This window comes from Anopheles merus, chromosome 3R, assembly GCF_017562075.2.
Source record: "Anopheles merus strain MAF chromosome 3R, AmerM5.1, whole genome shotgun sequence".
NCBI lineage: Eukaryota > Metazoa > Arthropoda > Insecta > Diptera > Culicidae > Anopheles > Anopheles merus.
In genome coordinates this window covers 14,536,865-14,560,371 of record NC_054084.1, presented here as the reverse complement: position 1 = coordinate 14,560,371, position 23,507 = coordinate 14,536,865, and the positions used below count along the sequence as shown (strand labels likewise).

Here is a 23,507-nt window from a genome sequence, read left to right as displayed (position 1 = left end):
TGAAAAAACAATGCATATAAAGTAGTAAGAAGAGAGAGAGAGAGAGAGAGAGAGAGAGAGAGATAGAGAGAGAAGAAAAGTACAATAAAATAAGAGAAATTAATTTACTAGTGTAAAACTACCACAAGAGAGCTTCAAGGCTTAGAGATAGAAATAGAAAAGCTGAGAAAGAAAACGATATAGATAGTTATTAAGAATAAGATAAGTAAATGATAATGATAAATAAACATATAATAGGAATCTTGGTAACTCTAATCTTCATGCAATATTTCAAGTGTTTGCCTATAAATGCTTATGTGATAGCACTATAGACCGAAACGCTTTAATAAAGCTTTAATGAATAATAGGGAATAATAAACATTGATTTATCATTAAGATATTTACAAAAATAAGAGGTTGTGCTTAAACCCTTCATTCCTTGAGAGAAGACCCATCGGGCAGGCTTGAAGGGATTATAACCGAAGGCGTAATAGGACATCAGTAAAAAAACTAGAATATAGTTGTTATTCATTATCATTTGTTGACGCACATGCATCTTTGAATGTCTCAATTATCGTTAGGCACTATATCAAAAGCTTGGCGATGAGCCATTGCTGTATTGCAAAATTCCATTAGTAGCACGCCGAATTTTAAGACAATTTGCGACGTCCACTTTGAGCATACGTCATCTTCATCGTCCCAATACAAAGCCAACCCCCCAAGTACCCCGAAAAAATTCCGGAAGGCACAAAGTTTGCGCCCAAGTTTGCGTTGCACACCGCAGTGTGCGGTATGCGGAGGAGATTCGAATATCGAATCGATCTGATTGGCTCGACTTAACTCCGTCTCGCAAAGCCAAAGCAAACAGCCAAAGGCTCTTTCTCTCTCTCTCCTCTTCCTCGCGCAAGTGGGCAGAAGGGTCCTCTCCGGGCCCAGCTTCTCACTCTGCCTGGAAGACGAGCGTACGAGAGGCCCCCCAATTTGCATACCATCCTCAGTATAAAAGGGCACCGGATTGATCAAGCAGCGTATCAAATCGACACGATCGCTTCAACCGTGAGCAGCTCATCCCGATCAGCAGCTTCTCGTTGTTCGCTCTCTTTCTCGATAGGAGTGTGCTTTGCGTGACGAGTGTGTACGATCGTGTGCGTGTGGTGGTGCTTATGTGGATACGTGCACGTGTACTAAGGTGTTAGTGCGTGCTCTACACTGTTACCTTTGAGTGTGTATGTGTGTGCTGGTGCGTGCTCATTCAGCTTGAAGCAAGAAGTGTACGGACATATTTCGTGTGTACGGATCGCTCGCAAAGAAGAGTGCGATCAGCGTTTACGGTCTACTACCGCATACTAACTGCTACTACTACTACTACTACTACTACACTATGGATCGTGTAAGCGTAACGCTATTAAGCTCCAGCAGCACAGCCTACCTGATGGTGAGCTGCTTTCTGCTCACGCTGCTGATGCTGCTGCCCGAGCTGAAGCAGAAAGTGATCCTGCGCAGTGAGGTGTTGCAGGCGCTCCGGCAGCTGATCGCCAGCGTTGGCGTGACGTTCGGCGCGCACGAGGACGAGCCGGTTGGGGCCGCCAGCCACGCGCTGGAGAAGCCAGCACCCGGGCCCAAAAACTATCCCATCATTGGGGCGCTCAAGGAGCTGAACGGGTACGAGGTACCGTACCAGGCGTTCAGCGACATGGGCCAGCGGTACGGTCCCGTCACGGCCCTGCGGCTCGGCTCGGTCAACGCGGTGGTCGTGAACGGGTTCGAAAGCATCAAGGAGGTGCTGATCAACAAGGGTCAGCACTTTGACAGCCGGCCCAACTTCCGCCGCTATCAGCTACTGTTTTCCGGCAACAAGGAAAACTGTAAGTAACTGTCCGCATTCGACTGCGCCCTGACCTGTGTGTCTCTGTAGTGTGATTTTAATGTCGAATTTGTCTCTCTCTCTCGCTTCAGCTCTTGCATTCTGTGATTGGTCGGAGGTGCAGAAGGCGCGCCGCGACATGCTCGTGCCCCACACCTTTCCCCGCAACTACAGCGGCCGGTTCGACGAGCTGAACACGATCGTGGTGGACGAGATTGGGCAGATGTTGGGCTCGGTCCAGCACGGTACCACGGTCGCAATTAAACCGCTCGTGCTGTCGATCTGTGCCAACGCGTTCTCGCAGTACTTCGGCAGCCACCGGTTCGAGGTGGAGGACCCGCAGTTCCAGCAGCTGGTGCGCAACTTCGACCAGATCTTCTACGAGGTGAACCAGGGCTATGCGGCCGACTTTCTGCCGTTCCTGTTGCCGCTGCACCGGCAGAACCTGCGCCGCATGGACCGGCTGGCGGAGGAGATTCGCACCATCATCCTCGACACGATCATCGGCGATCGGTACGAGCGGTGGGGCGAGGGCAGCGAGCCCCGCGACTACGTCGACAGCCTGATCGAGCACGTAAAGGCGGGCCGCGGCCCGGCGCTCGAGTGGGAGACGGCCCTGTTCGCGCTGGAGGACATCGTCGGCGGCCATTCGGCGGTCGGCAACTTCCTGGTGAAGGCGTTCGGGTACATCGTGCAGCACCCGGAGGTGCAGCAGCGCATCCAGGCCGAGGCGGACGGTGTGCTGGAGCGGCACGGCCGCCAGGTGATCGAGCTGACCGATCGGGCCGAGATGCAGTACACCGAGGCGGTCATCATGGAGGCGCTTCGCCTGATCGCTTCCCCGATCGTGCCGCACGTCGCCAACCAGGACAGCCAGATTGGAGGTAAATATTTCTTTTCGTTTTATAAGGCGGTTTGCACTTCTAAAACCAAAATAAATATTTAAGGTTACACCGTGGCGAAGGATACGCTCATCTTCCTGAACAACTACGACCTGAGCATGTCGCCGGCGCTGTGGGACGAGCCGGAGCGCTTCCGGCCGGAGCGCTTCCTGCAGCAGGGCCGGCTGGTGAAGCCGGACTTTTTCATCCCGTTCGGTGCGGGGCGCCGCTCGTGCATGGGCTACCGGATGACGCAACTGCTCAGCTTCTCGATCATCGCGAACCTGCTGCGCGCGTACACGATCGCCCCGATCGCGGGGCAGGACTATCGGGTGCCGGTCGGATCGCTTGCGATGCCGGAACAGTCGTACGTCTTCAATGTGACACCGCGCAGCTGCTGCTGAAGCCGCGCTGCCTGCAGTGACGGACCATCCAATACTCAACACAGAAACATTACGCCTGTCCCATAATCGACTGTAGGGTTTCGGGAAGGCTAGGGATGGGGTAGATCGTTAGACGGGCAGAGAGCGTGTGCCATTTGCATTTGCAGCCGCACATTTCTCCATCACCGACGATACAGAACTGATTAGTCGCCGTGTGTGTGGAAGGAAGAATGCGGATCTCGCAAAAAGGCGCCCCAGGGTCACGGACAGCTGAAGGGTGCGTACCGACGCTGACGACGCGTGCAGGATGAGGTTGTATTGTGAAATTATGTTAGTATTTTATTTGTTTTGCCTTTAACTTTAACTTTCCACTCCATTCGTGTGTATTTATATTGAAACCTCCCCCCCCCCCCCCCCCCCCCCCCACACTCTCTCACTTGTGTATATTACGGTAACAGACCCTCAGGTGCACTTGGGCTCAACTCCCTTTCTGCCCAGGTGCATCGAGGAGCATGCGAACCATGTAGGTTGCTCACTGTTATGTTATAAAATGGCCATTTGCTTTGCTGTGATGAAGTAGAGAGGAATAGGAGGAAAAGGAAGACAGGACCTCGGCAACAGGAAGTAATCAATTCGAGGGAAACAAACGAAAAAAAAAACAACAGTGAGTTCTTCCAGGCTTAGCGTTAAGGTGGTGTAGAACTTTGCAAACTGATCCAGATGTGTAGAGATGCAGAGATTACTCCTTCCCTCTCAGCAGGTGCTGGCAGCAAGTGTCGGCACAACAAAACTGATTAGCGTGTAAGAATAGGCTGATGAAACGGAGTGACTGAGTGTGTAGACGTTGTGTTCCGGTGCGGTACAGTACGGTATCGAACTATACAACAGAACTTACTTGCAGAGATCACGTGTTTCGGGTGCAGGACAGGGCACAACACAACAGGCCAACCTGTTTGTTTGTTTGTTTTTTTATTAGTAAACTCCACGGTACGACTGCCAAAGAGAACTGCTTGAAGTCGGTTGGTCAATGGATAGGAGTTGTATCGCACATGCACCGGTAGGAATGGAGGATAGATAATTATTGGATGCTGCGAAATCGCGAAAGGATAGGAACGGAGGAACACAACGGCGGATACCGTCGAGTCAATCGGTAATGTTATTTCAGCTAGGAAATGTTTAGATCAATGATATATCATCCCTTAGAGTAATAGGAATCATTTCATTTATACATACGCTATATAAAATCGATTGAAAATCAAGATTATGTGGTTTGTTTGTTTTATTTCCTCTTGCGTGCTCATGACAAGTTCACCGGATTTTGAATAACTTGACTGACCGAACGACTGAACAGCTGGTCGTCGAACAGCTGAATGGTGCTAGTCGGTGCAGCGAGTTCTCTATCGAAATTGGGGAGCAACTCCTCTCCTCCTTTATTGGGGTAACTTGAAAAAGGAGAAGTTGAATAGAAGAATCCCATCTCCTGCATGTCACCAACCTTCGGATGGAAGCAAAAGACTTGTACAGATCCTGCATACTTTTCATTCGAAACCCTCTTCTGTGATAGGACCACAAACGGGGCAAACTTTGATCAATGATCGGTGAAATTAAACCACAAAATCAGCTTTTTGGAGGCTTTAGAGACAATGTGTCGGGCTTATGACGGAATGCTGACTGTTCCGCCAAATGCCCTACACTAGCAAATTCAGACTTACGGAGGTGAACTTATTTTTAAGTCGTCCAAGATTCCAGCTTTCTAGGGTCAAAGGTCAGCAGCGAAAACAGCATGCAAGCTGAGCTGTGAGCAAGAATGCTAGCTGCCAAACCGGTCATTCTGTAGCCTCAGAAAGTAGTTATAGGATTTTTCGTCCCGTATGTGTCAAAGGATAATGGAGGAACCGATAAAACAACAAACTATCCGAAAAATATGTACGACATCCACTTCTCTTTGGCGTAAAGGAGAAAGTCCGAAAAGTGTATTTAAACTGTCTACAACGACAGATGAGCCATGGTAAGACCAAGATCATGGTACAAGAAGACGTTTCGGCTTCCGCCAATAAAGCCAACATAACGGATTTGCCGCCGGAAGTACAAAACTCGGTTCAGACACTCTTGCAGCAGGCCAAGTAAATAAGTGAGAACGTGTCAGAAACCACTAACAGACCATTGAATTTCTCGAGGTAGTAAAGCCATTCAGTCTGCAATACCAAAATCGCATTCTTTGAGCAAAATTTTTGGTCTATATTCGACAAACCTCTGAAAATAATAACATATGATCCCACCATATGCATGATCACAATCAACGAGCTTACAAAGCTGTGGTGAATTAATTATATGTATATATATTTTTTTTTGGCTAAATCTTTGGTGTTTGGATTAGTGATGGGTTCCCAGAATCCATACCCACGACTCGGAACCTCTTCCGAATGGTGGGTGGATCGAAACAAAGGTTCTGGCTGGAGCCATTCGGAACCATCCGGAGTCGTCCGGAGTGGAAGATGTCGAAATCGTTGGAGCCGTCGGAACCGTCCGTAGCCACTTGTCGACAGTCGTAATAGGCTCCAGACGGCTCCAACGACTCCGACGACTCCGACAGCTCTGACAATTCCGACTCCGGACGACTCCAGACAGCTCCAAACGGCTTCGAACGGCTTCGACGGCACAGGATGGCTTTGGACAGCTTCGAACGACTCCCACGGCACCGACGATTCCGATATTGGATATTGGATGGCTCCGATATTGGAGTATGCATCTACCTTTCGGATTTTATTTTAATTTACTCAATAGCTTGGATTACTGTACCATAAAACAATAAAAAAAGACTTACTTCGTAGTCCTAGCGCATAGCGTAGGGTCGGTATCGTTGGATCCGTTTCGAATATTCCTGTCCCTTTCTGTAGTCAGTTAAGGCATAGGACATGATAACTGGCCCCGCGCCCACGTAACGATTTTGTTTTGCGTCGGGATGCTCACCTCCCTGGTTCGCCATATGCCCACCGACAAACCGACGTGACACTTCCAACAAAATGAGCTTCAAAAGTTGTCTCCTTATTTCAAATGAAAATACGTTAAACACTAGCGCCATCTCTATAATGATTCGCTTACTACACTGACACAGAGAAGAAACTGCTAAATCCCCTTTTTGTTTTTCTTCGCAAATTCCAATGCGTATTGTTTGATGTACTTCTCACATCTTTTGAATTGATTTGGAAACTTATAAAATGATTTTCCTGGGTGTTTTGTCCAATAATTCTCACAAAATCTTGCCTCACACTTGCTTCGCAATTTGTATTTAGAAAAGTTGTTTACATCGAAGCAGCAGTGAACAGAGCTTACTTTGACAGAAGTGTTCGCCTCACTGGTAAATGACAGTACTTTCGAGTGGGACACTTTTGTAACACCAGTGTCACGTCGGTTTGTCGGTGATATGCCACCATTCCCTGAGGGAATGGAGCTAGTCCGTGTACCCAAGCACTCTGCGCGAGAAGGATATGTCGAGGTATGAATTGGATGGGAGATCCTATATTATCCCTCAAGAGGCTTCGGATCCCATCTCATTACATGAAAGCTACATGTACCGAATGACATCGGACGATGCCATAAATCTGTTACCACTAACTGTCAAATCTCATACAAAAATCAGCTCACTGCTAGGTAAGTGCCCGGTGAAACCGATTAAAATTAAATCTACAAATAAGGCGCAAACAGCTATGAGAATTACAGCAAGCAATCGAGAGCAAATTGAGAATTACAAAAGCCCGTTCTCGCGCTTGGTTGGCTTGGCCCGTTCTCGCGCGCAATTATCTTCATTAAATAAATAAATAAATGACTACGCTCAACGTTTTTGAATTCAAAGTGAATAAATGTGAAAATATTATTAATGTAACGATGTAGTTTAATAAAACATAACTTGTTAAGATAAAGAAATATGAAACACACATTTTAACGAGCAATTTAACGGAAAGCAACCAAAGTGACAGCTATGACAGTAAAGCGCACCGAAATGTTACTTGGGCATGACACATTCGGAACGGATCGGAACGCTGCGCCCATCCCTACCAGCCCATTGTTGTCAAAATAAAGCCAACCGAGAGCACCTTCATTCGAGAGTTTTCTCATCACACATTTCGAGTAATTTTCGTACCCACCAGAACGTAAAAGGCAAAAAAAAAACTAATTCCCCATTTCGGTCCGTGATATCGCGCGTGTCGTCGTATGTGCACAGCGAGGAAAATCAACATTCTAGCCTTTTGCTAGCCCGTGATCCAAATTACCAGTCCGAGTGCTGCCAAATAGTTTCCGTGTCGAGCTCGTGTCGTGTGTGTAGCCCTCCTCCCGTGCAAGGGTGTGTGTTCGCGCGTGTGTGTGTGTTGCTGTGAGTGCGTGTGTGTATGTGTGTGCGTCCGTTTGGCCACATTGTGTTCGAGAACAAACAGGCCCCAGGTACGAAAAAGTCGTCGTCGTCGTCGCGCTTCCTTGTGGGAGGCGTGTGTGTGTGTGCGTTTTTGTTCTTTCTTTTGTTACAGCCATTGCTCTCTGTAGGGCAACCCGTGTGACGGTGGTGTTGTTGTACCTTCTCGAGGTCGCTAGGACTGAAACGGTTTGGAGTGCTTCGTGGTGGCAGCTTTCTGGTAAACCTTCGCTTCATCCGGAAGTGTATGAGTGTGCGCTGCGCTCGCTCGCACACATCGTGCGGACCCAACAAAAACACTGTGTGCAAAGCGTAATAGGGGCTGCTGCGTGCGTGTGTATGCGTGTCACGGGACGGTTTTTGTGCAATCCTGCAGCACGGGAGTCCCGGGTCGGGTAAAACAAAAGCGTGACGCTTGTGCACCCCCAAAAACACTCCCCATTTGTTGGCTGCCGTCAGTGTTACGAGGGGTTTGGTCAGTTAGATCGATCATCTTTCGCACTGTGCATACGGAAAACCCAACGTTTGCTACGTTTTTTTCCAATTCACTGTAAGAAAGACTTCCACCAGCGAACTGAGAAAGAGAAAGAGAGAGAGCGAGTTCGAACGGTGTGCGACTGACGTACTTTGCTAGAGCGGGACAGGGTGTGCACGATCCGAGTCAGCAGGTAAAATGTCCGCCATTGTTTTTATTTTTATTTCGCGCACACCACCAGCGGACGGATTTTGTGCAGCGGCGGCGGTTGCCCAGAGAATGCGAAATATTCGAACACCTTCCAACAAGCATCATCCAATACACGGCTGAGATGGGTTTTCCGTTGTTCCGAGTGTTTTCCCTTTTCGGTCTTGCGGACCTCGCTCTCCCTCCGGACAGAGCTCCCCCGCTCCGTCCAGGTCTGTTGGATGCATTTTTCATCTCGGTAGCCTTGAGAGCGCGATGAAATTGCATCGTGCTTCCAACTGTGCGTCTGAATCATTCGCAACTACCACCACCAACATCTGCACCCGTGGCCACCCTCTTCCCCCTGGTCTCAGCTAGCATTTTGCGATATTCATTTTCACCTCGCGCCATCATCGTGCCCCCTCCACGGGCGGCGGAGATTACCTTTCAGCTGTGGAAAAACATGTCTCCTCCTTTGTTACGGGCTCCGCGAAAATTGACCATCGGCCTCGGGGGAAAGGAAAAGTGTAGTAAAATGGCACAACAGTGAAACGAACAAAAAGCACCACCCATCCCCTCCCAGAACAACAACACATCCATTGGTGTCGTCAAAAGTAATAATCTTCATTTTTTTCCCTCGCGACATTGATCTCATTTTAGACGCACGGACACAGAGCCGATTGGAAGGGAAACGGCACCAAATACGCGGCCAGCCAGCCAGCCAGCCAGCGAGAGAGAGAGCGTCACCGCGTTTTGTTCAGCGTGCGATCGATCATAAAGAAGCAGGAACACAACAAACAAACAGCATCAGCAGCAGCAGCAGCAGCAGCCGCAGCACCATCACCAGCACGGGGCGGAAGTGAACATTTCGGCGTGCAATTTATTTCGAGCGTGTGAATCCATCGTTTGTGTTTGTGTGTGAGCGCGCGTTGCATTCTGCATCGTATCGGAGGCTGCACGATCGCACCGTGCAAATCACGACGACCCGCAGTCGAGGGAAGCTGTGCCGCAGTCACAGAGAACGAGAGAGATAAGTGTGTGTGTCGCGAGTGTGTCTAGTTGCTGTTGGTGGCGCTGCCGATTAGGGAAGGAAGGAAACGGGCATCTTTAGCTTCCTTCGCTTACGTGACGAATCAGTGGTGTGATTCGTACGCCACAGAAACAAATCGAAAGAACCACACAAAACAGCCCCAAAATTCACAGATCCAAGATGACCGCCACACCGTCCAGCTCGGCCGTGCGTGCCCTCTCGCTGGAGTACAAAAGCCTGCAGGAGGAACCGGTCGAAGGGTTCCGCGTGAAGCTGCTGAACGAGGACAATCTGTTCGAATGGGAGGTGGCCATCTTCGGCCCGCCGGACACGCTCTACCAGGGCGGCTACTTCAAGGTGAGACAGAGTGTGAAGGGGATAGGGGTGAGAAGAGTGCAAAATCTAATGACCGTTTTAAGGTAATCCGGCGCTGATGGACTCCCCGCACCGTGCACCCTTGGTGTGTGTGTGGAATGTGCTGAAGATGAACCAACCAACTCAGCAAGGTTGTGCCTGGGTTGTGTTTGTGGTCTCCCCAATCCCTCTCGAGCGGACACAAACTTTCTTTATTTTGCAACCGGCAGCCGCGTGAGCGCGCGTTTCCTTCGCCAACAGCGAGTTCCTTCACGCGTGCTGCCGTCCTTCCTGAACCACTGAGCGAACGAACACGACAGGAAATGAGTTTCAACGTGAAGCAGGGTATTGCAACTGTTCGTGTGTGTGCGCGTGTGTGTGTGTGTGTGCAACACTTTGAAAGCCCCGGGTGTTGTTGGCATATCCAAAAAAGGAAACATTTAGCCAACACAACAAAGACGATTTATCGTACACACGGTTTTCCCTACCTAGGGGGGGTAGCATGAAGTTATCGAACACATGAAGCGGCAATACACACACTGCACTGCAACACTGCTCGTAATAATGCTTTTCGATCGACGAGCATGATCGTGGCCCGTGCAAAATGCGAATAATCATGCACACGAGCTGATCGAGCTGCGAACTACTACGATCCCTCCACCGAGCAGCTGCTGCTGCTGGTTGAGTCGGTTTGGGCTTACGCGTCACTGCCCCAAACAACCTTGGGCGCAACGATAGCGACGAACACCGGCGATGTTGCGTTACTACTGAAGTCGTTTAACTCGTATCCCCCACCACCGGACGACGGCACGAGCATAGTGCCCCCGCTCGATACCCAACCGCTGTGGACGCGGGACGGGTGAGCTATGCCTGGTGCCGGTTGGTGGTTGCGAGGGCTTCAGTCCGTCTTGTAGCGTCTCTTTACACCGTCCTTTTGCCGTCTTCATTTCGTCTTGTGTAATGCGCGGGCTGTTGCCTATTCCCACGGCACAGTGGTGGACGCACTTTCCGTGCGGGTCAGATAGTTAGCGGAGTTTTATGTTTGGTTGGTAATTTTTATGTGGCGTCGTTGCTTCATCATCCAATGGCCCCGAATAACTGGCCGCGCATTTGCTGCTGAATCTGCGTAAAGATCGGCGTTAGCAGCTAGGCAGTAGAATATTGTTGCTAAAACGCATTTTTTGTGGATAGATAAAACAGGCTGAAGAAAATAAATCGATGGAATTAGATGAAGTTTGATGGGCGAACATTTAATTTTAAGTCTTTTTTTTCTTGTCTGATTTCGTGGCTTATTGGGTTAAATAAAACCCCATAAAGCGTTCTAAATGTGTACATAATCACATAGGAAGCTAACAACTCGTTACAATTGTTGGAAATGCTTGTCGTTTTAAATCTTATTGTCTTTTGATTGTACCATGGACTTGTTAGACGTAATGCTAGATTTTGTTTTCTAGTTTAGGAAGAAAGAGTCTAATTTTTATCATGTTATAATTTAATTGTAACGACGCGTATTGCACGTCATGGTCAATGGACTGTTAATTTGTCCTTTCGTCAATTTAAATTATTATGAGTTTCTTATGTGGATCGTACTAGATTATTAGATGCAAGAAAGCAAAGCTGTCGTTAGTATGGCGTTAAGTAGATCGGTGGAGTTATCAGCGCATAGTTTAATTTATTGCCCACATCCCAACCCCCTTCACTTTGCTGCACACGACAATGAAATAAGGGAACCGTCCCGGGTGACTGTTGTGGTTGTATCTTTGGCACAAGGGAACAAAGGGGACTACATGGAACACGGGTTGCAACAAATTGCATTAATTAGGCGAGAAAGATGGTTTGAGGCCATAATGAAATCGTATTCTTCAAGCAGACAACCTTGAGTGATCATACGATCCTGAAATTACGGATACAAAAAGAAATTGGTTTGTAGACCTAGACCTATTGTAAAAATCGATAGCAGAATTTTCATCTTCCACACTACGACAACACATTCGCATTGTGTACGGTGGTTTAACGTTGAAACGACTGGCTTATTTTATCAATCCTCAAAAGCGAGTGCTTTCATCTATCGCAATCAATAGCGAATGCACCTGTCATCGCTTTTCGTACTAGTTCTAACAGCAGTGTAAAACACACAGTGTACTTGTTGCATATGCCACACATGTTCGTCGTCGGTTTCTTTCTTCATCCGTAACAGCAGCATCAGCAGATTGCCCCCCCCTTGTGACCGTGTGGGTGTGTGGTTGCCAGAGACGGAAGCATCACATATTTAATCACACCACTGCCAATACAACCACAACGTCATCGTCGTCGTTGTCGTCGTCGTGACTGTCCGCAATGCTTCCTTTTTCCGGTCGTGCCAGAAAGTGTGGTACCGCGCGCGGTTCGAAGCGAATCATAAGATGTTTGCACGGGGCAGAGCTTGCTTGTCTATTTTCCTTAAACCATCTGGCCCGTCCACCCGCTTGGCTAGCGAACGAATGCACGCGAGCCCGCGAAAAAGGGCCTATTTTTAGCACGTGTGTTAATTGATTATTCTGGTTGGCCGTGTTTAGCGGCCCTTCGTTTTGCCTCAAGCTATAGTGTTTTTTTTTCTTTCTGTTCGCGGTTCCCTGTTTTCTCTTCCCCGACCGAGCAATTTTGTCATTTGCCGCATCTATGCATGTGAAGAAGGTGGTGGTGGTGCAGCGTGAACATGCAACCGGAACAGCGCGCTTTTTAGCGTTCTCGTGTAATATTGTTTTTTTTTTACTTGCTCCCCATATTGCATCCCACCTAAGCCTCTCTAAATCGTTTTATTGTCGTTCCATTTTCTATGGAACCAATCGACAATAATCGATCGCACGAACGTACACTGGATTTAATGCCACGGGCAAGCAGGAAGAGTTGCGCGTTTTCAATATCGCGTCCAACACATACACACGGGGCCCTCTTATCTGTGTGCCTTTGGCGATGCACTGTTGGATGCATCGACATTTGTCTCAACTGTGTCATATGCAATTGGTGATTGCGTTTTGTCGCGTTGTCTGTCTGTCAAGGTTTGCTGAGCGTTCTTTCCACTTGGGGAATTGTTTATTTACAAATCGGGGTTTGTAGAACAGGAGAGAACTGCGATTGATAAGAAGGGAAGCAATACGATCTATCCCCCCCCCCCTTCCCTTTTTTCGTAGAACATACATAAAACGAAAAGCGAAAATAAATAAACAATTTGCATTTCATACAAGGGTATCAAAATCGTATGGGCATCTTTCGCATGCAATGTGTTGCTACTTGGCGGAGCTTACATTGAACCCTCGTACGTTGTAAGCCGCATCCTTATCAGTTAGCTTTCTAAAGCGAACTATAAATTATAAACCCTTTTCCATTGAACGATGCGCGCTAATGTGTCAAACACACAAGGGTGTGCAATCTGCATGTAATCCTACGCTTTTCTGTATCTTCTAAGCGTTATCAATCAATCGTGGTTGTGCGTCATCCACTCGGGCTTGGTTGTGATGGGAAGTTCGCACGTGTATGAACCTTGAGGCTGTAATCTGTTTAGATTTGTACAGGCGGTCCCCGAGATACACGGTTAATGGGGACCGAAAACGGCCGCAAAAAACCGCGTATCTCGAATTTCCGCGTAAGTCGAATCTCGTGATTTCTAGCCAAAATCTCACTAATTTTCGTGTTAATTTGCAACTAAGGGGTGGTTTTAGCCACTTAATCAATTATTTGATATGATTCTGAATGAAATAACAGTTTCAAACCTTTTGAAATAGTTTTTAACATCCGATCAAAACAGAAATTATTTGGCATTTTACAATAGATGTGTCAAATCAGTACAATTTGCTCAAAGAACTGTCAAATTTAGGAAACCGCGTATCTCTGAATCCGCGTATAAGAGGTACCGTGTATCTCGGGGACCGCCTGTATTGCTATTATTTCTTATTGGTTTAGGAAGCGAAGGAGCGTGAAGCTTTGGGATTCTATTGAATTTTGTTTTGGTTCAGCATATCAGACTCCTACCCTGAATTATCGTGAACGTGTTTTAATCGCATTTTTTTTGTCTCTCAATTTCATTCTAGGCGCACATGAAATTTCCCCCAGACTATCCATACTCTCCACCGTCGATACGGTTTTTGACAAAAGTCTGGCATCCGAATGTGTATGAGGTGAGTTCGAAAATTGGTATTGTGTTTTTGTGTGTTTACATTCTTTTACTAACGATTTATGCCTTTTTGTGGCTGCCTGTCGCTTCCTTTCCAGAACGGTGATCTCTGCATATCGATCCTACACCCGCCGGTCGACGATCCGCAGAGTGGCGAACTGCCGTGCGAACGATGGAACCCGACGCAGAACGTGCGCACCATCCTGCTGTCCGTGATTTCACTGCTCAACGAGCCAAACACCTACTCGCCCGCGAACGTGGACGCGTCCGTCATGTACCGAAGATGGCGAGACTCGCACGGCAAGGACAATGAATATCCTAACATCATACGGTAATGCTCAGGCCCAGAAGACGATCCGCTGGCTGTGTGCGCTTGTTGCTTTACTTTGTTAATCACATTCTCCCCCCGTTTCCTGCTTTTAGACGACAAGCACAGGCCGCCAAGGCGGAGGCCGAAAAGGAAGGCATCATTGTACCACTTACGCTAGAGGAGTATTGCATCAAGGCGAAAACGAAACCTACCGGCCAGGAACCACAGGTGAGTGTGAGGAAATGGGAAGGAAAGAAACCAAAATGATGCTTGCTTATCTGCGTCAAATTTTGGTCACCCGTAAAGCAATCTCTGGCTTGTTGGCACGGGTGCACTATCTTGCACAACGCTGCTTGATAAGTGAAGCAAAATATGTAGAACAACACTGGAATTCGATGAGCTCACGAACGTGTAAAGGTTCTCGAACAAATGTCCTGCTACGTTCATATTTGCATTGTCCAGGCGATTGGACGCAAAACAAACGAAAAGGACGTATTTTAATTAACTCCACGTTGCGTGTGGTGTTGTTTACCACTGTGCACAATTTGCACACATTTTATTCATATTAGCTCAGTTCGGTGATCGTGCCCAGTGTTTTTTGTTTTTGTTTTCCGTTCACTGTTCTCTATCACAACGAGGTCGTAAATAGTTGTCGAACGGTGGTAGTTGGCGTCGTGGGAATTGAATAATTTATACACCTTGATTTGTAACGAGCAACAAACGATCGATCGTCTCGTTAGGGATGGATAATTAATTGGCGCCGTGGTTGTTTTTCGCGTGCAGCAGGTCGTTTGACAATACGATTAAAAATCCAAACAACACTGGATGAAGCGTAACAATCGAAAGTGAAAGGAATTGACGTACGACAGGTTTGTTTACGTATGCAAAATAGGTTCCAAATTGCAGACTGGGACCAAACAATTTTCACAACGATGCTTCCAAATACAGACAGTCTAAAACAGTGGTTTAAACAACATTTTGAGTTGCGCACCTGTTTGCGTGTAGAATCCTTCTAGCCTAGTTGAAGAGTCTAATCCTTCTAGCGAATCTGTTGAATGTTGAAATCGTCTTACAAGCGGGATTAAGCCTTGCCTCAGTTAAATTCCTCTCGGTACAGAATCCACAAAGGGCAATCCGAATTCATTTTTTGAATCATGATAACTTCTGTCAAACGGGCTTTGACATACCAATTCCAATTCCAGCTACCAAATTTAATAGCACCAAAAGGGACATTAAAGAGATCAGGGGGAGGAATCTAGCATCAAAGTGTATGTAGACCAGGTGGTCTCTTAGCATCTTTTTTATAACCAAATTTGAACTTCACTTTTTGACAGGACGGGTGAAAACTTTTTCTCAAATAGGGTTTCTGGTAGCTTGAAGAATACAAAAAACACTCTGAAAATCTTATTCAGAAGCAGAAGCTATAGAAATCAGCTTTCTAAATACATACACCTTGGGATAAGCCCATCTGAATATTATACTCACTTTGATAGCTGCTCGAAAACTGCTATACAATGCAAACCGCTGGAAGGATGAAATTTCAGTCTACGATCTTAAAACGGAAAGGGGCCCATTGGCTTTTTTTTGCATTTCGGAATGGAAGTCCTGTTGGTTGAATTTCTGATTTAATATATTCATATTCGTAATTAAATACTAGTTATAAATCGATGTATCGATAAATAATTCCAAATATCGTATTCGACAGCTTAAACGTTCAGTAATGTCCCGCTAGGGAACTTTTTTTGCTTCCTAACTACTTTGTGGTGATTAAATGAGCACAAAATATGCCTTTCATTTTCTTGTCCAATTGCATCAAAACGCTTTTTTAATCACTTTCACGCGCTCCGAACGTTGAACGGCACAAAGTCAACGTGCTCTACACATTCCACGCTTTCAATGTTCAAGTTCAAGGATATGGGCAGCGCCCAATGCCTTCCACCATTTGCCTCGGTATTGTTTGTACCGTCTACCGCACGGCAGTGTATATTTACATAAACTCCTTCAAAATGTGATTGATTTGCCGAACCAGTTATGTTTGTTTTGCCTTCCCCGGTGTGCACTATGGTTGGCTCCCGTTTTAATGCCCTAGCATCGCATTACCACCACAACACCGACTCACTGACTACGGGGTCCATACATTGGACAGTAACAGTGCCAGCAACATTGTTCCCGGTTTTACGACCCTGGCAAACGTGCCATCATTCAAATCATATCACCGAAGGCACCGAGCTGTGATGCCCGGCTGTGATCGGTTTGCAAATAAATCATTGTGCAAATAATAACTCAACTTTTGTTTATTGAAAATCGACCCGCGTACATCGTTATTACACATTCGTCTTTAGCATAATCTTTCTCTGCCCCGCCGGACTGTGTCTGTCCCGATGCCCCGGTGTGGTGCGTTACAGTAGCCAATGCAGTACAGTAACGTTAAAATCAGCTCTTAGAAACGCAGGATCTTGTCGGTCATCAACGTGGAGTGCGAACGAATGGGCTGTACCGTGGCTTGTTTACGCGGTATCAATATCAATATCAACAGATGGACGGTCTCAAGCTGTCGGGCGGGAGATCGATTATGTGTGACGCGGCAATGGCGTTATTTGATACCTTTTCCTTTCACAAGAGTAGTGTCCCCAAACGATCGGGAAACGGTGAAACGGCCAAATCTACACAACTAATAGCAGCATGTACATGGCCAAGAGCTTAAAGCTGCCAACACTTGGTGGTGTGATGATGATGATGATGATGGTGGTATTACACCGCTCGTTTGCCGTTAAAAGAAACACTGTTTTCTAATATCCTACTCCTTTGTCGTCTTCTGCGAATTAAACATAACGACCGATCGTGTCGGCAGCTAAATGCGCGCATAACCGCATACATGCACACCCACACGGCTTATGGCCGACGGCTGGCCAATAACAATAACCATTTCCCCGTCTAGGAATGGTAATGTTACTGTTGCTGCGTTCCCGAGTGCATGCAGATGCCGCCGGGGTGTGGGTTATTCCCTTTAAAGACAGGAAAAGAACATGAAATCCTTTCTCTCTGCTCCGTTCTTAAGTGCCAACACTGTTGGGTGGTACATGAGAATTACGGATGTTGTTTTCTTTTTGTTGATGTAAAAATATATTCTTCCGAATTTGGTGTATGTGTGTAGTAACGTTGAGGACGTGTCAGTTTGGCATGTTGTTTCTATAATGAGCGTTTTTTCCCTTTTGTCTACACCGGTGTGCCTAGCAAGACACAACTCTGTTCACCCTGTAGAAGCGTCGATTTATCGATTATCTATAACGGACATATCGGAACCAATATGGGGGGACCGATTATAGCTTGAATGACCCAATCTGGCTACGTGTCTGTCGATTAGTAACGCGTGCATTTTTAACGTGTTCAATCGATTTGCATGCTTCATGTCCAGAAGATATGCTGGACATGGTCTAAATACTCTCTATCAGGGGTCGCCAAACTTTTCAGATCTTGGACCGCATTGCTTCGAAAATAATTATGTCAAAGGTCAATTGACGTTACATTTAACTGAGGAGTGAACGTTTAAATCTCGTTTTTACAACAAGATACTAACGAGACCTGTACAGCTTCGTATTACAAAAGCTTGATTTTTGTCTAAACAATTTAATTTGCCCCCTTAATTTGGTCCTTAATTTGGAGACCCCTGGTCAGTGCTGCAAAATGTCATGAGAATCTCGTGATATTCACCACCGAAAACAATGAACATATCCGTGGTAGCTTGATGTTCATTGCTGGTACTCAATGAAAGTGCGTCATGACATGCCGAACGCGACGTGCGAGTCCTTGTGTCAAACGCGATACTGTGACTGATAAGCTGAGTTTAATGCCGGCCGTGTAATCCCAAGCATAATATAACTTGCCCATAATATACTTGCCGTGTGATCCCAAGCAGCAAAATGAGTATGCTTTCTCGCTCTGCCTGGTTTGATGGTCTGTTGGGTCAAACAGGACGAGAAAACATGTTCCTTTTTTTGCTTGGGACCACTCGCACGCTCCGCATATCTTCAGTGACTGCCGTGATAATCACTGACCGCGATATCATCAAGTATGTGATGGTCACAACAACTGTTTTTAGTTTTGATCATCACAGTAGTGCTCGAGCCACTGACATGATTTTGTTTGAACCAAAATTTGTCATGACTGTGTCAGTAACATTTTGCCGAATTGATTACAGTAAAAAATCATGACAAAGTGACTGACCAAGCGTTTATTGCTAAAATGTCACCATGCATGTATTGGTCACAACTACTGTTTGAACAGCACCTTTGATTGGCACGATTGAGTACGTGACGCTGACATGGATTTTGTTTCAGTCAGTTTTTTTTATGACATTGACGGTGATATTTTACAGCACTGTCCTTGCTCTATATCTATAAATAGTAAAGCATAATTCCTGTGACGTAGGTATTATTTTTTAACAAACGTCAGTATTTTTATTAATCAATCAAAAAAGTCATATGAAATTGGAAAATGTATCTGTACTAGTTAAATGATACATTTTGTTTGATAAAAAAGGACAAAAGCACACTTTTCCTTCATTATCCTTGCTAAACGCCTGAAGGTAGGCAAAATCAAGTATGTTGTTTTCTTTTTAACCCATTTTAGCACGGAATTAATTTAATTGTGAATTTTCATGATTCAAAACAATCATGAAACAATATTAAGCTAATAAATTTAAAAAAAAATATCATTAACACTTTTTAAGGCCTGTTCTTAGACACAATTCAGCCTTGAAGAACTGGCCAGATAATGGGTAAATGTGCAATTTGTTGTCGTAATTGCAATTATTATTTCAGTTGCTTAATTTTACCGAAGTTTATTTCAGTTTTTTTATTACAACATACACATAAGGTATGTTCCAATGCAATCCACATGATGTATTGCCCTACTGAAGGAGTTCTACAGCAACAAAGGTATATCCGTCACTCAACGATACGCCTTATACTGCTCCATAGCGCAGTCCCAAATGTATGCTTGGAGGGTAATAAATTAGCTGCTGGTTAGCGGTAACCATAATGATCAGCTCGAAACCGCGAAGCCCAACAATACGAGCACAAAAACACAAAATGCAACCATCGGGATTGTTGCAGCATATAGCGCTCTCTCGTCAGAGCACTTCTTTTGCGATGATGTTTCACTTTTTGCCCTTTGAACTTGCGCGAAAAATGCATCCGTTAAGAGAGGCGAAAAAGGTTGAGTGCGTTACGGTGTTGTTCGGAGGCATACACTGGTTTAATTCGCGTTCTTTTGCCCGGGTTTCATTCCATCAACACAAGCCGGAAAGGGGTAGAGCAACCTTCTTCACCACCATGTTTCATGATAAACCGGCTAATCCATCCCCAGTCGCCGCTAATTTTGATCCGATGCTGTGCCGCTTCCCATACCCCCCGACCCTTTTTTGGCTGTGCAAGATCGCACGAACTGCATCGAACTGCCAAAGAGCTGGAGGGGGAGGGCGTACAGTGGGAGGCAGAGGCAGAGGGAGAGAGATTTATAAATCCAGTTTCCTTTTACTGTGCTGGCTGGCTGTGGTGGCACGGGAGATCTATAAGTGGTGCAGAGATTTCGTATGCTACAGCACCGCACAGGGGCGCGAGCTTCGAGCCGAGCGAAGAAAGGGCATGAAAAATGGCTGTATATTTATATTAATTATAGAAATAACTTCGCTGAAAAATATCCCAAGCTCCGCCATGAATGGTGCAGCAGCAGCAGGAGTATTGGCCGTGATATGTAGCCGTGAAGAGAGTTGTGTTGAGTGTGTGCTTGGTCGTCGGGGTTTGGCTTCCGAGGCGCTACTCCCTCCTTACCATTCTCGAGCACACACTAATAAGATTTGTTTCCACACATCACTTAACGGCTTCTGCAAATCTGCTTCTTTCACCTACCTTCTCGCGGCGGGAGTGTGTGTGTGTTGGAGTTTTTGGGCGTCTTTATGATGAAAAGAAAATGTTTCTTACGAGATGTATATTTTTGCTCGTGAGGTTGAATACAATTATGTGATTGGCTGTCCTGTTTATTTTCACTACACAGAATTGTAAAAGTGATAGGAATAATTGAGTGCAGAGAAAAATCTTTTTTTCTAGAAAGAATAGCTTTTAGTTCAATTCTAGTTATTGATTTCTTTATTTGTAATATTTTGGCACCTTTGATTTTTTCAGCTTAAAAGCTGAAATGTTCATACCCAACTGACAACTGTTGTTGTTTCTGATAAGTGAGAGTGGGTTTTATTCATCGTGCTGCAATCACATCGAAAAATCGTTTCGTTCTTCATTTTTCGGCTGTCAAATACTCAAAAGACTTATGTATTTTACCTTGGTTAAACATTATGAAACGTTAACAACGTATGAAAGAGATGGCAAATTCACGTTAAGAAACAATTCCTGTTGTTGTTGTTTCGTGTTGCAGAAATATTTTTCGATTTATTCGACATTCGACTTAATTGAATGTCATTTTTATGGGTTTATTTTTTTAATTCGATAGATAAAAGACCTCAAGTGTATATAACATTATTTCAACCGACATCTGCCAAATTTCATATAAAATATAAAAAATGACTAGATTTCTAAAACCACCCATTGTTGCAGCTTTTCTAGCGAACAATTGGTGGTTTAGAAAATCTAAATTACACTAGCGAGTACGGACAATGTATCCCGGCCTTAATGTATATTCCGTTTTTGAGCCCAAGTAAACAATGTTAAGGTGATATTGAACATTGTTCAACTAACTACAAGTAAGCAGTTAACGTCCAACTGAAATTCTGACCGCAGGACTCCACACAGCATAACACGGAGCGCAACATAACAACTGACAGCTGCCAAACGCTTCAGAAAACGCGTCTTTGCTGGTAACATATTGTGAATATCCTTAGTAGGCCGCTCATTTCTCGTAGAATAGCTACCAACCTACTGCGAAGACCGACAGTTAATGAAACGCTTTACCTCCTTTCCCAAGCGTTTTGGGAAGTGTTCGGCAGCTGTCAGTTGTTATGTTGCGCTCCGTGTTACATTGTTTATTTGGACGCGAAAACGCTGTAATATTACTATCAATGGGCATTCTTTTTGTTGTCCTTGCCTGTTGTGTTATATTGCTATTTTATCAATGTGTTATGTTCGCTTTTTTGTTTCTAATTGTTATCATGACAAATTCTTCTTAGAATTATTCGTTCTGAAAAGGATAGAAAACATTGTTTATTTATTTATTTATTTATGTATTTATTATTATATTGGTTTGTCATATTTGTCCAGACCTATAATGTTGATTTACACCGTCCATCTACAAAACATTTCCTTCTTGCGAGTTGCCTTATCACCCTGGCATACTCGGGCATACAAACCAATACATTATCGCTGAATTTGTTTGTGCGAGTGTAAAGAAAAGTATGTTGCAATGTAAACCCAATACAACCTATCAGATTAAGGGGCAGGTATAGCTTCACTAAATTTGCTTTTACGCACTGTAATCAACTTTTGTGCGTGTTGTACGCGATAGATACACCATACACCAAGCCGCAACTCATCTCCACCTTTATGATATACTCTTCATGAACCTGTACCTCGGAGTAAGCCACTAAAATCACCGGCTGGCTTACTGGTTCATAAAGCCGCAAAGGGGGAGAATAAGGTGAAGATTCATAGATTCCCCTTACACGTTTCCCTCCTCAATTGTCGTCATATTCGCTAGAATCAATCTCATTCTGCTTACGAAGTTGCCATCATAAATTACCCTATCGTAAACTCAGCCACCACCACCACCACCAATCTCCTCTTTCTCTTGTATTTTGAAACCATAAAACGGAAATCAACAACACCAGTTCGATCAGTTGCTGTGTTCGCGGTGTATCTTAGCCTGGTGCTTTAGACCACACCACCACCACAGGATACACACAACGATATGTCCCCTCTCCCGTCTTGCGACGACTTCATCTTTCCCGGAGGCTATCCCACACGGCCCACGGCAGTACCACCTCGAAATCTCTGTTGCAAATGACTCCCAAAGGGATTAGAGTCGGTGGTGGCAGCACCATTGCCACTGACGGGAACTATAAGATGGTCCGGGAAGGGAAGTTCCATTCCATTGTAGCTGTACAAATAGCTGCACATTTATTAGTGACTTTGCCAGCCAGCCAGCCAGCCAGCCAGCACGAGGGAAATGTTGTGGCATTGCATTTTCACGCATCATATGTCACAGGGCACCCCCGGTGCACATTTGCTCTGTTGTTACAGTACGGCTCGTTTAATGCCGCTTCGTTCAGGGAGCGATTTCTTCAGATGTCAGGAAAAGAAACGGAAACTCAACTTCTTTGCCAGGGGGGGTTTTTTTTATGCGCTATTATTTGTGGAAGAAGGCGTAGAAAATATGTCCACTCATTAGGAAAATGAACTCCTCATGCTCCTATCGGAGGACCCAGATAGGGTCTGCCGAGTGTGTGATCGGATAATGTTGTTTGCTCTGAACAGTTTGAACGATTGCATGATTAAGCTTAGTTTACATTTTACTTTAACGCTAATACTTGCTCATTGCATTCGATTTTGACCCTTTTCTCTCTCTCTCTCTCTCTCTCTCTCTCTCTCTCTCTCTCTCTCTCTCTTTTCCTTTTCTTCCTTCGCGCAGCTCGATATGACGGATTTCTACGACGACGATTACGATCTCGACACCGAAGACGATGATAACGCGTCGGTGGAATCGGACGGCGATGACAGTGGTAACGGCGAGTCCTAACGAGCTTCTCTCCTCACCACCACCATCACCGACAACAGGCGGAACGACGGGAGGGTATTGCAGCAGCAACAGCAGTAGCGGCCGCATCGAATCCGATAGAGTAAACCACCTCCCACCCCCTCTCCGCCCACCACCACCACCACCACCAAAACCCCCATCCGTCTTGGGAAAGGGGAGCAACAAATCGGAAGGACGAGAATGCTGAGAACGTTTGTTTCGAGAGGCGGCATATCTAATAAAGCTTTGCCTTCCGTCGTCACCGTAGCTCGTCGGTTCCGGGTGGGGTGGGATTGTTTTTTTTTTTTGTGTCTTTGTCCAATAATGCGTCCGTGATGCGGTCCGGTCTCGTGGAATAATCGTGCTTGGGACGGCAAATCTTTGTAGTGGGGATAAAAATCGATTGGTAAAAAAAGGAAGCGGAAATAAGTCGCAGTCGAGTGCAGCTCCCGTACACGATGGCACCGACGGCAGAGGGCAAAAGGGGAGGAGGGGAGGAGTAGTATTTTTTTTTGATTTGTGGTAATTAAAAAAAAGAACGAGAACTGAAACACACATCCTGCTCAAAAACAAAAACAAAAAAGAATTCATTAAACAATCGTTTTACACTGCGTGTCCCAAACGTTGGTTGTGTAGGCCGTTGTTGTGCAAGCGAACATGTTGGGATTGCTCTGAGTTGGTCGCTCTGAGTAAGTGAAGAGAGGCGCCTTTTCTTGCTGCATTAAAAGACTCTCACTCTCTCTCTCTC

At 45.7% G+C, this 23,507-nt stretch overlaps 2 protein-coding genes across 4 annotated transcripts; both read left to right on the top strand.

The window, feature by feature from the left end:
• The first annotated feature begins 1,027 nt into the window (after positions 1–1,027).
• LOC121597687 (cytochrome P450 307a1-like) lies at positions 1,028–3,509 on the top strand. The gene is made up of 3 exons (XM_041923663.1): positions 1,028–1,844; positions 1,936–2,727; positions 2,791–3,509. Exons 1-3 carry the CDS (start codon positions 1,361–1,363, stop codon positions 3,126–3,128), a joined length of 1,614 nt encoding a protein of 537 aa, XP_041779597.1. The 5' UTR covers positions 1,028–1,360; the 3' UTR covers positions 3,129–3,509.
• A 3,660-nt stretch (positions 3,510–7,169) lies between these two features.
• On the top strand, positions 7,170–23,323 carry LOC121596138 (ubiquitin-conjugating enzyme E2 R2). 3 transcript variants are annotated; one of them, XM_041920813.1, is made up of 6 exons: positions 7,170–7,547; positions 8,837–9,563; positions 13,628–13,714; positions 13,809–14,041; positions 14,134–14,248; positions 22,655–23,323. In XM_041920813.1, the coding sequence occupies exons 2-6, from the start codon at positions 9,387–9,389 to the stop codon at positions 22,760–22,762; spliced, it is 720 nt and encodes a 239-aa protein (XP_041776747.1). In that variant the 5' UTR covers positions 7,170–7,547; positions 8,837–9,386; the 3' UTR covers positions 22,763–23,323. The 3 variants fall into 3 exon arrangements, with proteins under 3 accessions (XP_041776747.1, XP_041776748.1, XP_041776749.1); XM_041920814.1 differs by lacking the exon at positions 7,170–7,547 and adding an exon at positions 7,568–7,735; XM_041920815.1 differs by lacking the exon at positions 7,170–7,547 and adding an exon at positions 7,765–8,183.
• Positions 23,324–23,507: the final 184 nt, after the last annotated feature.

What these genes read in the sequence shown, in the direction of transcription:
- LOC121597687 (XM_041923663.1), top strand. Translation starts at nt 1,361, where the DNA reads ATGGATCGTGTAAGCGTAACGCTATTAAGCTCCAGCAGCACAGCCTAC. An exon ending in TTCCGGCAACAAGGAAAACT is followed by an intron (nt 1,845 to 1,935) that starts GTAAGTAACTGT and finishes CTCTCGCTTCAG; the next exon opens with CTCTTGCATTCTGTGATTGG. An exon ending in CCAGGACAGCCAGATTGGAG is followed by an intron (nt 2,728 to 2,790) that starts GTAAATATTTCT and finishes TAAATATTTAAG; the next exon opens with GTTACACCGTGGCGAAGGAT.
- LOC121596138 (XM_041920813.1), top strand. Translation starts at nt 9,387, where the DNA reads ATGACCGCCACACCGTCCAGCTCGGCCGTGCGTGCCCTCTCGCTGGAG. An exon ending in GGCATCCGAATGTGTATGAG is followed by an intron (nt 13,715 to 13,808) that starts GTGAGTTCGAAA and finishes CTTCCTTTCCAG; the next exon opens with AACGGTGATCTCTGCATATC. An exon ending in CTACCGGCCAGGAACCACAG is followed by an intron (nt 14,249 to 22,654) that starts GTGAGTGTGAGG and finishes TCCTTCGCGCAG; the next exon opens with CTCGATATGACGGATTTCTA.